Genomic DNA, 13,373 nt, shown 5'->3' on the forward strand with positions numbered 1-13,373 from the left:
CATGTTTGGGTTTCATTAACAATTATCACCAGGTCCTTCAATTCAGAATCAGGCAAATCTGATTTTTGCCTTTCCCAGGCCTTCTTCAAGAGGCTTCTTCTAGCTCCCTCATTATGATTATGTTTCTTTGATGTCATAACCAGGATTTGAGTATATAGGGCAGGGGTGTCAAACTTGTCATGTGACATGTTGTGACTTACCAAGTGGGCGTAGCTTCTGCGTGACGCATCTGGCCCGCAGGCCGCAGTTTGACACCCCTAATATTACAAAATTCTTGTGCTATTTTACTAAACTAGACTGCCTTGTAAAAGATGTAATGGCAATTTTCTTTTTGGCTTATCTGAATAGCCCATTATTTCTTCCAGATTGTGTGCAAAAGTAGAAAAATTCCAAGACTAAAATCCATATATGTGATCCTCAGAATCTTTGGGATATGGGATCAGTGGTGGGATTCAGATATGTGAACAACTGGTTCTCTGTGTGGATGCCACTTCCGGAAGTCCATTCTGGGTCTGGGCAACAAAAAATTAGCTACCCATTCTGCCAAACTGGTGTGAACTGGCTGAATCCCATCACTGCATGGGATTATCAGAACTGGAGATGTGCTAAGATAATTTATAAAGGCTATTATTACATTCTTTCTTGGGAGTGAAGCCTGCTATACTCAGATTTTTTTTCCAAATAATCAAGGTTAGAATATTGCTCATGATTTCATTGCTGTTATAAATGAAAAGCAAATGCATCCTTTGGTGTTCTTTTAGCTGATAGTACTTCTGTGTGTTTATCCAATTTCAGCCTTTAATTCAAAAAGAGATATGCTTCACTCTTTAAACAGAGACAATATTAATCACACATATTTAACTTTTTGTTTGAATCTGCTCTGACCCTTGCACTCACCGAAAATGTTATGTGTATCATCCAGTCAAAGTTGTGCATTTTTGTGGTATTTGTAGGTTGATGGGTTTGGGGTTTTTTGTTTGTTGTTTTGTTTTTTTGGATTAGCCTGTAAAATGCAATTAGCAAAGGCAATTTGATTTTTGCCTACTTAGTCTGAATCCTGCAAATCCTGGAAACACCATACATTTGCATCTTATGAATAAAACATTTTATAGTTAGTAACTTGAAGCTGCTTTTTTGTTAGTAAACAAAAAGAGAAACTTTGCAAGAGACCTCCCTAAGAATGTATGCAGTTAAACTTTGATAAAAGCTAGATTTGAATGAAGATACATAATGGGTATGTTAATGCTAGTTTCTTTGCACTTGCCTTCTTGGTTTCAGAAACATAATTCTCTGATAGAGAAAGAGCTCCATACTTCTTCTAAATAACTTTATTGGAAGAGAAAAGATGAATGCAAAATTCTTTCCTTTAAATAAAGCAAATACAAGCCACAATTTCAGCCTCTTGAGACAATACTGATTTATTAAGGAAAAGGTAGCCACATTTTAATATTAACTCATATTAGATTTGTAGCTTTCCTAACTCCCTAGAGGCCAAATCTGATGTTACTTCAGTGCACTTATTTAGACACACACAAGTATCTGGAAACGGGATTTATTTCTGCAATATGTTGACTTTTGCATTCTGCTATCTTGTCAGCAAACACAAGAATAGCTTCTTCAGCGAAGGTGGATCTTTATGCCTACTCCTAAGCTTCGGGTTGTTCCAACTTTCCTATTCCCAGTGCTCAACACTGTTTTTGTTTTGTTTTTTAAAGTATTAATGCGCTTCTATTCTTTCTCCATAAAGCAAAGGATGATTCTTCGTGGCTGTCTTCATTGTCAGAATCACATAGCAAGCAGCGTGATAGGCTTTTCATTATTTATTGTATTCCTAATGCTAATATGTTAGAAATGTGTATCCTTTTTTAGCAGTTAAGGACTTTATTAAATCTTTTTTTAAAAAAATGTTTTATTAATTTTTAATATACACCTTAATATTTGGTAAACATCATATTGTCTGGGTTAGTGTTTAAAAAACAATCAATAACAATTAATTTCTATAAATCTATAATCCATATAGTAGCTTTCCTTGATTTCCTCTTCTTCCAATAATCTTTTGCCAACCTTAAATTAATATTTAAATTAATTTAAATTCTTATTTAAATAAATGACAATTGAATATAAACATTTTTTTCATGTTTCTGCAAATAATAACCACATCAATATAAAGCTTCTTTTCACTGATCGTCTTGATTGCCTCATCATAAATCCTGTTTACATTTTTTTTTTTTTTTGGAAAATTTTTAAATTTTACAAAACAATACGGTTCCCTTCCCCAAACCACCCCAACCCTCCCATGCCCTCCCCCGACCTTCCCAGAGCTGAATACAGGCTTAATTAATATTTTTTCAAAAAGTCTTAAAACAAATATAAACCATAAACAAATCTAAATACATTAATTAAAGAAATTGTAAACTAGTTAACAATAATATATGTATAAAAAAAACAAAAATACAAGGAAATACGAGAAAATAGGAAGAAAGAAAAAGGAAAAAAGTCTATAAAATATCTTAAATTTTAAGTATAAGTTATTGAAAAGCTAAATAATATTTTTTTATATCCAACTTATATTGTATAAAGTCTATCCATTTTTTCCATACCAAAAAATACTTCTCTTGCGATTGGTCTTTCAAGAAAGCCGAAATCTTTGCCATTTCCGCCAAATAAGAAACTTTAAAAAACCACTCTTGCAAGGTAGGCAAAGATTCCTTCTTCCAACATTGCCCTACTAACAACCTTGCCGCTGTGATTAAATTTAACATCAATATAGTCTCTTTAGTATCACAATCAGAAACAATACCTAACAAAAACAGTTGTGGGGTAAATTTTACCCTTCTTCTAAAAATTCTTTGAATATTCCACCATATCTTAATCCAAAAAGCTTTTATATTTTTACATGACCACCAGATATGATAATAAGTAGCATCCAAACATCCACATCTCCAACATTTAGGCTGTAAGTCAGGATACATACGAGACATTTTTTGTGGATCAAGGTGCCATCTATAAAACATTTTGTAAAAATTTTCCCTTAAATTTTGGGCTTGTGTAAATTTAACATTCCTCACCCAAATAATTTCCCAAGTATCTAATAGAACCGGTTCATCAAAATTTTGTGCCCATTTAACCATACATTCTTTAACTAATTCTACTTCTGAATCCAATTCTACTAACACCCCATAAATTCTCTTAATATGGGTTCGTCTTTGATCTTTTATTTGTTTTAATAAATTCTCATCTTCTCTAAGGAAACCCACATTACGATCTATCTTCCACCTCTCCACTATTTGTCTATAATGAAACCATGAGTAAATAATATTTTCTTGTATTAAATCTTCCAAAGATTTTAATTGCCAATTTTTACCATCCCATCTAAGTAGTTGTGCATAAGAAACGCTATCCATCTTGACTCCTCTCCTTATCCCTTCTATCGCATGCCCCAGTATAGCCCATAATGGAATTTTAAAATCACTTCTATAATATTTCCTCCAAACCCGAAGTAAAGAAATCCTTATAATATGAGATTTAAAGACCCTATCAACTTTTTTATTAAAAATTAAATAGGCATGCCATCCAAAAAGTAAATCCCAACCCTCTAAGAGGAATATTTCTACATTTGTTAAATTAACCCAATCACTTATTAATGTTAAAACCACAGCATCATAATACAATTTCAAATTCGGTAACTTGAGTCCACCTCTCTCACGAATATCCTGTATAATTTTAAGTTTTACTCTTGGTTTTTTCCCTGCCCAGATCATTCATTTAAATTAACCTCATTCTTTAAAATAGGTATCATTTGAAATAAAAAAAGAAACTTTGGCAAAACATTCATTTTAATTGCCGCAATTCTTCCCAAAAGAGATAATTGCAACTTCTCCCAATTTTCCAAATCTCTTTGTATATTGACCCACAGCCTTTCATAGTTATTTTTGTACAATTTTGCATTAGAAACAGATAAAATAACCCCCAGATATTTTACCTTATTGACAACCTCAAAATCTGTCAACTTAACCAAAGTCTGCTTATCCAGATTAGTCATATTTTTAGGCAATATTTTAGTCTTATTGTTATTAATTTTAAAACCCGAAACCTGTCCATACTGATGTATCAATTGTAATAACTCTATTACAGAATAAGTAGGTTGAGCTAAGGTAACCACCAAGTCATCTGCGAAAGCCCTTAATTTATATTCTTTTTTATTAACTTCTATTCCTTTTATTTGCTGTGATTCTCGAATTTTAATCAACAATATTTCCAAAGTTAAAACAAACAGCAATGGTGACAATGGACAACCCTGTCTAGTCCCCTTCTCTATTGTAAAAACCTCTGACAAACCCCCATTAACTATAAGTTGTGCCGTTTGCTTTTGATAAATAACACCAAGAGCTTGTAAAATTTTTTCTCCAAAATTCATAAATCCTGTTTACATTCTTATTTAAATTTGTTTTCCCCACAATATTCAAAACATTCTTACTGGTTAAGATTTTCTCAAACTTAGTTACACTTAAGTATTTAAGTCTTTTTTCTCATACAAGCCATCACATTTTTACATTTCTCATATCTTAAAGAAAAATAAGAGAGGGAAAAAAAGACAAAACAGAGAAAACATTTCTTTTATGTAACCCATCCCAACATTTTTATATTTCTCATGTCAAAAAACCAAACACAAAAGAAAAAAGAAAGAAGGCATACTATATTAGTTGAGGGGTTCATCCCTCTTAAACTAATCTTCATTTATATTCAAAATCTTTCTATTTCTTTAATCATATTCAAACAAATGTTTGATTTTTAAATACTCCCTCTGGTAATTCCCATCATCTAATTTCTTAATTCTCACTTTAGCCTTTTTTTTTTTTTGCCCAACATCTTCCCTGTTCAATATACTTCAATGAATCAAATAATCTTCCCATAATCTTATAAATGTTGTTGCAGGTACAAAAGGCAAAATTGGTAAGATGTTTTTATAGGAAGGTTTAGCTCCTTCATATTCATTGAAAATCTTTTCTTTTTTTTCCTTTCTTGATTTTATTTATTATTTTTTGTCTCTCAAGTTCTCATAATTCTTCTGGCAAAATCCATTTTGCCAAATCTTTTTTTTTCTTGTCCTCAAACTTATTTTGTAATCTTAAAGTGTAGTTTGTCTTTTCTATGTCCAGAGTTTCCTGTAACTTTTTTCCCATCTGGGTTAAGTCATACTTCCTTGTGTCCTTAAATTCAATCTTAAAATCTCTCTCCTCTGTCTCATATTCAGTTGTCAATTTTTTCTGCTCACTCTCTATTTTTATTTTCTGAGAATTTTTATGTTGTAAAGTTAAATTGGAGATGTGTTAATTTATGTTTTCAAAGTTATGTTTAATTTCCTCATGGTTTGAAATTATTGTTGTTTGGATTAGTTGCAACATAACATAGATCTCCTTCTGGAAAGTATTTGTTTTTTCTTGGTATATTCCTTCTGCAGATCTCTGGTTTTCCATGATAGCCAAAAATCAGGGTTTTCCTTTCTCTGTAGACAGCTTTAGAGTCACAGTTGAGTTAGTATTTATAATCCAGAAAGGTCAATTTTTTTTTTTAGAATTTATAATTCTCATTTTGTAGAAAACCCAAGATGTTTTCTTTTTTCTTTTCTTTCTTTTTTTTTGTCACAACCGTTCTCTATTATTAAGACATTGAAGGTCACCAGAATCAAATTTATCTTTTCCTGGGCCTTACCAGTCCCTGTAATAGAGCAGCTGTTGTTGTATATTTTCATCCACCACTGGATGTCAGGACCAGTTCTTTCAGTTCTTTTCAGTAATAGACAATTATTTACTTCTATTTTCATGATATAAAAGGAAAATCTTAACAGATTCTACCGATTTCAAACTTATCCAAATTAAGTCTTATATTCTTTTCATTTCAATATATTTCTGTTCCCCCTGAAAGATTTAATTCGCCACTTCCATCTGCAGGAGGGTGGGGCAAAGATCCCCTTCTCACTTTCGGAGGCTTTTTGCTTCTTAGGGTTTTTCTTTTTCCAGGAAATCAATTTCCAAGTAGAAGAAAGAAAATCACTGTTCTTACCCAGTTCCAAACACGTTGTTTACAGTCAGCTTGAAGTAGTACTTTTGGACTTCAGTTGCTTGTAGCTTGAGCTAGACTTGGAAGTTAAGCTAGACTCTTCTCTTGCCGGTTTCTGGAGGGCTTTTCCCAAACCGATCGGATCAACCACTGTCTCTCCGCAATCGGCGGGACTTCCCCCCTTCTATGTTGCTTCTATGAGGCAACTTCAGGCTCATTTAGGGTCCCCTCGCAGGCAGAAATCAGCTGTAGGGTGTGGAGTCCCGTGATCTCTGCTGCTGTGCTGCTGCACAAACTGGAATTCCAGGACTTTATTAAATCTTTGAATAGCATACATAGGCCACATTACAAAGTCAGAATCAGAACAAAACAAGAAGCAAGGCTAGTACAAAAGTTTAGATTACATTACAGTGTTGTTTGGAATCAGATCAAATTAATAATTTGATATTGATGTCAATTAATCGTAATAGTATATGATTATTAACAAAAAGACAAACTAGTCACACTGGTTTTGCATGGTTCGCTCAGTTTTAACTTGGAAGAATAAGTTTATTCTGAATTTGATTTCTGGAAGAAGATGGTGTATCTGATTAAAATGCCACAAGGACATTTTATATTAGGTCTCTGTGTTATCATTAATGTCACTCATTCTCTTTTGATTCAAGTTTCACTTTGAAAACATAACCAAAGTTAAAACATTTTGAGAGATTACATTATAGAGGTTTTACTTTCAGTAATAATATTACATCTTCAAAAAATGGCATAATATAAGTTGCAATACCGGGTGACTTTGTGTAGAAAAAGAATCAATGCAACACCAATCTGAAATGATTATCAAGTCTCCACCAGAGGGAGATGGAAAACCATTTAATGAACCAAGAGTTTGACAGATGTATTCTATATTAATCCATAACTCATATTTGCTAAAGAATGCCATATAAATTGTTGAATTAATACTAATTCTGGGATTTCTTCCAAGTCCATATATTTTTATTACATGTATCCCTTATTTTCCCACTTACAAATAGATGATAAAAGTTAAAATACTCCATTATAAACAATATCTAGACAAAAATATAAAATAAGATTGTAATCTGCTTTCAAAACAGCAGTAACAGTCATCTCAAGTACTCATGTACATTTTCCCACATAGCCAATGATATATGATATTCTCTCATATGGATTTGATTTATTCACACACTGTGTAAATAAATTAAAAATCATGCTTTTTACAAATTAGCTATCCACAATTGCATTATTCCTCGTTACTTCCAAGCACAAGTGGAGGTTTTTTTAGGAAACTTTGAGTAAAATTCTTTTAAGTGGCAATTTAGTTAATCATCTCACAAACAAAGATGTAAGAAAGTTCAAACACATGAATACACAACCATTCTTTATATAGAAAATGATGAATGGTTAGAATGCAGTAGATTTTTTTCTGTGTACACAGCAGTCTTGTCTTGAGTAAAATGAAGAATCAAACAACAATGTCTTTGAACCTTTGCCATTTATTTGTCTCTTTTATAGGGCTGGGGAGCAGAATACCATCGCCAGGATGTTACAAGTACTCCTTGTTGGATTGAGATCCATCTTCATGGACCTTTGCAATGGCTAGATAAAGTGCTGACACAAATGGGTTCCCCACATAACCCAATATCCTCTGTTTCGTAAGAATTATCTCCACACACTCTAGGGGACAAATAGTGCTTTTGGCCTTGGCTTGTAGGATTCTTCCTTAAATTTCTGTATATAGCTGTAAATATGATATAACATACTATTAGTGTTTTTCATGCTGTATTACATGTTTCATTAGTTAATAAGACTGCAAAAAGTACAGTACTTTGTCATTGTATTCTGTCTATTAATGAAGCCATAGAAATATGTCTTGCCTATTTTTTTTGTAAGGAATGAGACCAGTATTGTTTGCACTTTGTAAAAAACTATATATCAAAGTTAAATTCTGAAAACAATAATGCTGATTTCAAATGCAGCAAATGGTACCTCTGTTCAGAGTGGCAGTTTATTGATACCATCAAGCAGATGCTTCTGGAAATTTAGAATATCGTGACTGTGGTTTGTCCATTTTGTCCCTAGCATGTGGATTTCAACATAAAATTTTATTGTTTGTGATTACAAAGGTTATATTGTGTACAATTAACAATTATAAGCCTGCAAATGGAACCTTCTCTAAATACCAGGCCTCTCTGTCATTGGTTTGAAGAGAAATTTGAGACTGAACGAAACCTCCTGCTTTGTGATATAAAAAACATTACCTATCCGATTCCAAGAATTATTAAATTTGTTGTTCAGTAATGATGAGGTAATGATGGGAAGAGGCAATATAAAGCTGCTATACTTTGAATTCCATTCTTTGTAATACCTAGAATGATTTCTACCTAGCTAGCAGGACATTGTAGTCCTTCACACATGCTTCATCTGCAGTGGAAAGGAAGAAATATTTAATATATTAACCCCAAGACATGACTAATTGGCCATATGTTATGGGCCTTGATAGTAGAAATGGACAGTTGACCAATGACAATCGCAATTTTCTTAATACAAAACAAAACAGTAGATTCATGTGTTGCCAAACTTCTCTCAGACTCTTCAAATTCATCATTTACAAAGTAAATAGCATTTCAGTAAAAATACTACTACTCTTCCTTCCACACATCTTAATTATTGATAAGCATAGTAAATGAAGGCAATTGTTATCGACAATGAACCTGAGTGGAAGGTAATTAATATATTGTTAATATGTGCTAGCCTTTGCTTCAGTTTATGTATTACTTATTTGATCAGTCACTTTGTACATAATATTGAATGATAAAAAATACACTGGAATAGCCCCAAATTATTAACTTGCTGCAAAATGGATCAAATTTAATAACAAATCTAAAAATGCATTTGCCAGAAAAGAAAAATCAGCTGATAGCACTTAAGTATTTAAGTCTAAGTACACATCTTTATACAATTCTGCTAATCAGAGCATCAGTTTGCCCTTGAATGTTCTATTACCAAGTTATTTCTTTAAATTGTTCTTACTTTGGGGTATCCCAATCCTAATTCGATCCTTTGACAGATAGATATCTCACCCTCCATTGTTAACCTAGAAGCAAGTAATTTATGGAGAAAAATGGATTAATGACATCAAATTGTACATTCAATACACCTTAAAGAATGAGAGTGGGATATAGGTTTCCTGCACGTATGGATTTCTACAAGGTGTCTTTTGAGAATTAAAGATTTGACAGAGATAAGTTTTAGAAAATTGATAAAGACTGTAATTGATAAAGACTGGAAATTTTATTCTTCAATTGCATTGTTAAAATGTTTTAAATATAATTGTATCAAAGAAAAAACTTAATAGCATTGCCAAAGAGGGATTCTATAATAACCTCACAGGCAAATATAATTTGAGATCTACAAACTATAATCAGTTTTATTAGATATATGAAATCTTACTTTCTGCTTACAGAAAGTGCAGAAAGTGCAGCTGGAAGAAAAACCTAACTTAAGACTAAATAATAAAATTAAAAAGTTTTAAGCCCTAATACAATTATGACAAGCTTTTTGAATTTCATTCTTAAATTTTACAGTTTAACTAAACAATATATGGACAATCAATATTTAAAAGGGTTAAAATTGATTTAGAAAATAAGTGGAACTATATTTGTCATAAGGTGCCTTTGCATGACATAATGAACCACAAACTAGCCAATCTTATTTAGCCTAGCCCACTTGTCCAATTTAGTTTAATGAATTATGTAAATACAAGAAATTTGGTTGGGCAAACCATGGATAATTTTACCTCAGTGTGTTGTGTGAACACAGTCATAAAGTAATCAGTGTGTAATATTTGTTAGGATGTGCATTCATAGTAATTCCTTTATTCACTTGTGAACAACACATTTATAAACATATCAAACAGTGTTTCAAATAAAAATCTCAGTGACATCTACTGCAGTGTGATATTTTCAACCGATGCAGAACAGAAATACCTTAAATCCTTATTGATATATGATTATTATGCCTATAAGCTTGGTTTCTTTTTCTGGAATGGTAGGATAACAACTAATAAAAAAGGAAAAAATAGCTAAAATAGCAGAATACTGCTGTATGTAAAACAACTGTCCTAGGAATTTATAAACCTAGAGCTCTCTCAGCCATGAAGCATAGCTAAATGCAACACATGCTGTATAGAAAAATATTTACTGCTAAATTGTACTTGGAAAAAAAAATCATACGATTACTTCTTTCAGAATTCAGCTAAGACTGCCTGCATAAAAATGGCCCCTTTAGATAGATTTTTCTGTGCCCAAATGTTTTTGTACAACTATTGAAAATATGTAAATTTAAAGCTGTTAAATGTGTTTATAAATATGCAGTGCTTTGAAATTTAAGTCATTTGGCAGAAAAACCATTTATCAGCAACTAGTTTAGGGGAAATCATTTCTTAAAAATAGTTATATATGTTCAAAACACGTTCAGCCTTTTGGGGAACAATCTGGAAGTACTGGGAAGCTGTATGATATTCAAGATTAATTCATAGAAAACTAAATGGTCTGTTATTTATTATATGCAGGTCAACTATTTCCTTATTTAAAAACCTGTAGGAAAAAAGTCTGTTTTTATTGATTAAAATTGAATTTTATTAATGATTCTGAGGCTTTTTTATAAATTGTTTATTCTCAGCCTTATTTTCCATTAGCTGCTGGTGGAGGAAGTAAACCTATTATTCATTAATGCAGTGCTTTTTTTGTATTAAAAAAAAAGTGCCGGAACTCACACGTCATACAACCCGCCTTGCCTAACCTACAAGGTTCCATCCCAAAAAGGTGCCGGAACTCCGTCCTGGGCGTTCTATGACCAAAAAAGCCCTGCATTAATGATCCAGATGGTGATATCAGAGAAGCTCTCGACATGAAGGAGCTATTTGGTGCATTGTGTATGGGAAAACAATCCAATATTACAGTTAAAAGAAATAGAATCTTATAAAAAGGGAATTATAAATAAGGTGGAGTTATTGATGTTCCAATATAATAAAGGAGCAATACTATTAAAGATTGAGATTGAACTACTTTTATTTAAAACCAAATGAAAAGAAAGATATTTTTTCCACTTCCCTTATTTATTGGTGTGATTTCTTTCTGATTGGTTACTGCGGAGCTGCATAAATTCTCCCCCCTCTCACCCACCCAGGGAACAATTGATAAGGAACAATACAAAACACATGGATCCTACAGATTAGCATTAAAGAAACCACATAATTTCTGCTGCAACTATAAGCAAGGTACCAGGTTGTAATTCTACTTGGATTTTTGTGTTTCAGAGCACTGAATGATCACTGCAATGCTATACAGGATTGCAACCTAAAAATTCTGGGTAACATTACAATTTTTCTCTGATTTATTTAAGTCTGGATGCTTGCTAACTATCTACAGAACTATGCATAAGAGTGCAGTCTTCAAAGTAGGCAGAATCCATATTCATACTTGAAGGTTGGCATATTGAAATGAATGGTTAGGACTTTCTGTGTGTCCAGATAAAATGTGTGTGTAAAAGTAGGAAAGACTGCTGACTCTTTTAAAAGACATTAAATTTTTAAAACAAAGATTTCAACCCAGATTCACAGATTGAAATTTGAAAAGCAGAATGTGGAAAATTAAAAGAAAATACTATTATAGTAACTTATTTGTATCATCATTTTTTAACAGAGTGAATATTACATCTCATACTTTCCCCACAAATTTATGACTACCAGCATATGTAAACATCCAAGTATCTGAGTACAGCAAGCAGTGGTCTGAATAATAAGTGTTTTACTCCCATACATATCCATGTCATGCAAAACCACAGCAAGGATTTTGTACATCTAGATACATTTTGCCTTGAGTTTGTTGTAGCTTGTTTTGCTAGAGGAGAACATTAATAATCCATTGCTTTGGAGCCACAGATCATTTATGATTATTTTCAATCCAATGGCATCATCTGCTCCCTTTGTGAGAAGATGGAGTCTATTCGATAGATGTACCTCCAGGCAACTGATGGGTCCAATGGGAATTGAAAAGGAGCTTGGCATTTTTCATGGGGACCAGATGGGTAGTTCAGGCATTAGAAAGGGAAGACTTGGATTGTGTTGTCACTATGTGACCTCTTCCAATGCAGCAATCCCAGGATGTGCTGTGGATTGCTGAGATCAAGGGAATGAAGCACAAGAGAAGTTATGCCTTTGCTTGGATCCTGAGGCCCTGCATATGGTCACTTGTGCCCTAGTCATCTCTTGGCTGGATTACTGCAACTTGCTCTACATGGGGCTACCCATGTATTTGGGCTACCCCCAAATACATGTACCCCATATATTTGGAAACTGCAGCTGGTGGGAGCATCTAGGGCTGCACATATAATACCTTTACTGCACAAGTTGCATTGGTTACCACTCTGCCTCCAGGTCCAAGTCAAGATGTTGGCTGTTACTTTTAAAGCCCTACATGTCATAGGTCCAGGATATCTGAGGAGCCATCTCTCCCCAGTAAGACAAACCTGCCTCACTCGTGCCAGCAGAAGAGGCCTGCTACAGATCCTAGCAGTTAAGGAATTGAAGCAGGCGAAATCAAGAACAGCCTTTTTCCTGTGGCATATTCTGCCATCCAGAGGTGAGAAGTATTCCCTCTTGGCCTTCTGGATGTATATTAAAATCCGGCTATCTTTATTGCATCTGCTGATAGTTGCTCAGCAACTCTTTAGGGTGACCTGGTCCCTTTTTTCATTTATCTCAAGTACAGTGTTTGAGTTAATGGGAGTATTTCAAGAAAGTTTCATTTCCCCTTGTATATTGGCTTCCTGGAAGTTCCTTTCTTGAAGCTTATAGGTAGTCCTTGACTTACAACTGGTCACTTAGCAACTGTTCAATGATATGACAGATCTATCAGGGTACTTATTACTAGATTCCAAAGTTCCAATAGCTGCCTGCGTCTCAGGGTCACATGACTCCATGTCAGGCACTCGGGAATCAACCCATTTACAGACATTTGTAGCATCACATGATCACATCTTACAATGGTTTTGCTGAAAACCAGCATTTACTCCCAAGAACCATTGGTTTGCTAATTGACTGCAGTGGTCACTTTACCATCATGGTGTTCACCTAAGAGCCACTGAGAAAAGGTAAAATCGTGTTGGTCAAGTGGGTGATCTATTTTATGACCATTATAACTTATAGCTCTGATGGGTAGATTCCATTACAGTCATACGTCAAGGACTACCTGTACTGGCTTGGTAGTTTCTTAAGTAATTTCAAATGCATTGCAGCT

At 33.5% G+C, this 13,373-nt stretch overlaps 1 protein-coding gene across 4 annotated transcripts in view; it reads left to right on the forward strand.

Annotated features, from left to right (window-relative positions):
• SMAD9 (SMAD family member 9) overlaps nucleotides 1-10,721 on the forward strand; it is a 52,423-nt gene extending 41,702 nt beyond the window's left edge. For all 4 annotated transcript variants that reach the window (XM_039327301.1, XM_039327299.1, XM_039327303.1 and 1 more), the window contains one exon: nucleotides 7,588-10,721. In XM_039327301.1, the coding sequence (XP_039183235.1) occupies nucleotides 7,588-7,731 (144 nt within the window). In that variant the 3' untranslated portion in view covers nucleotides 7,732-10,721. The remainder of the gene's footprint in view (nucleotides 1-7,587) is intronic.
• Nucleotides 10,722-13,373: the final 2,652 nt, after the last annotated feature.

This window comes from Crotalus tigris, unplaced genomic scaffold (assembly GCF_016545835.1).
Source record: "Crotalus tigris isolate CLP2741 ecotype Arizona unplaced genomic scaffold, ASM1654583v1 scf7180000024359.8030256, whole genome shotgun sequence".
Taxonomy (NCBI): domain Eukaryota; kingdom Metazoa; phylum Chordata; class Lepidosauria; order Squamata; family Viperidae; genus Crotalus; species Crotalus tigris.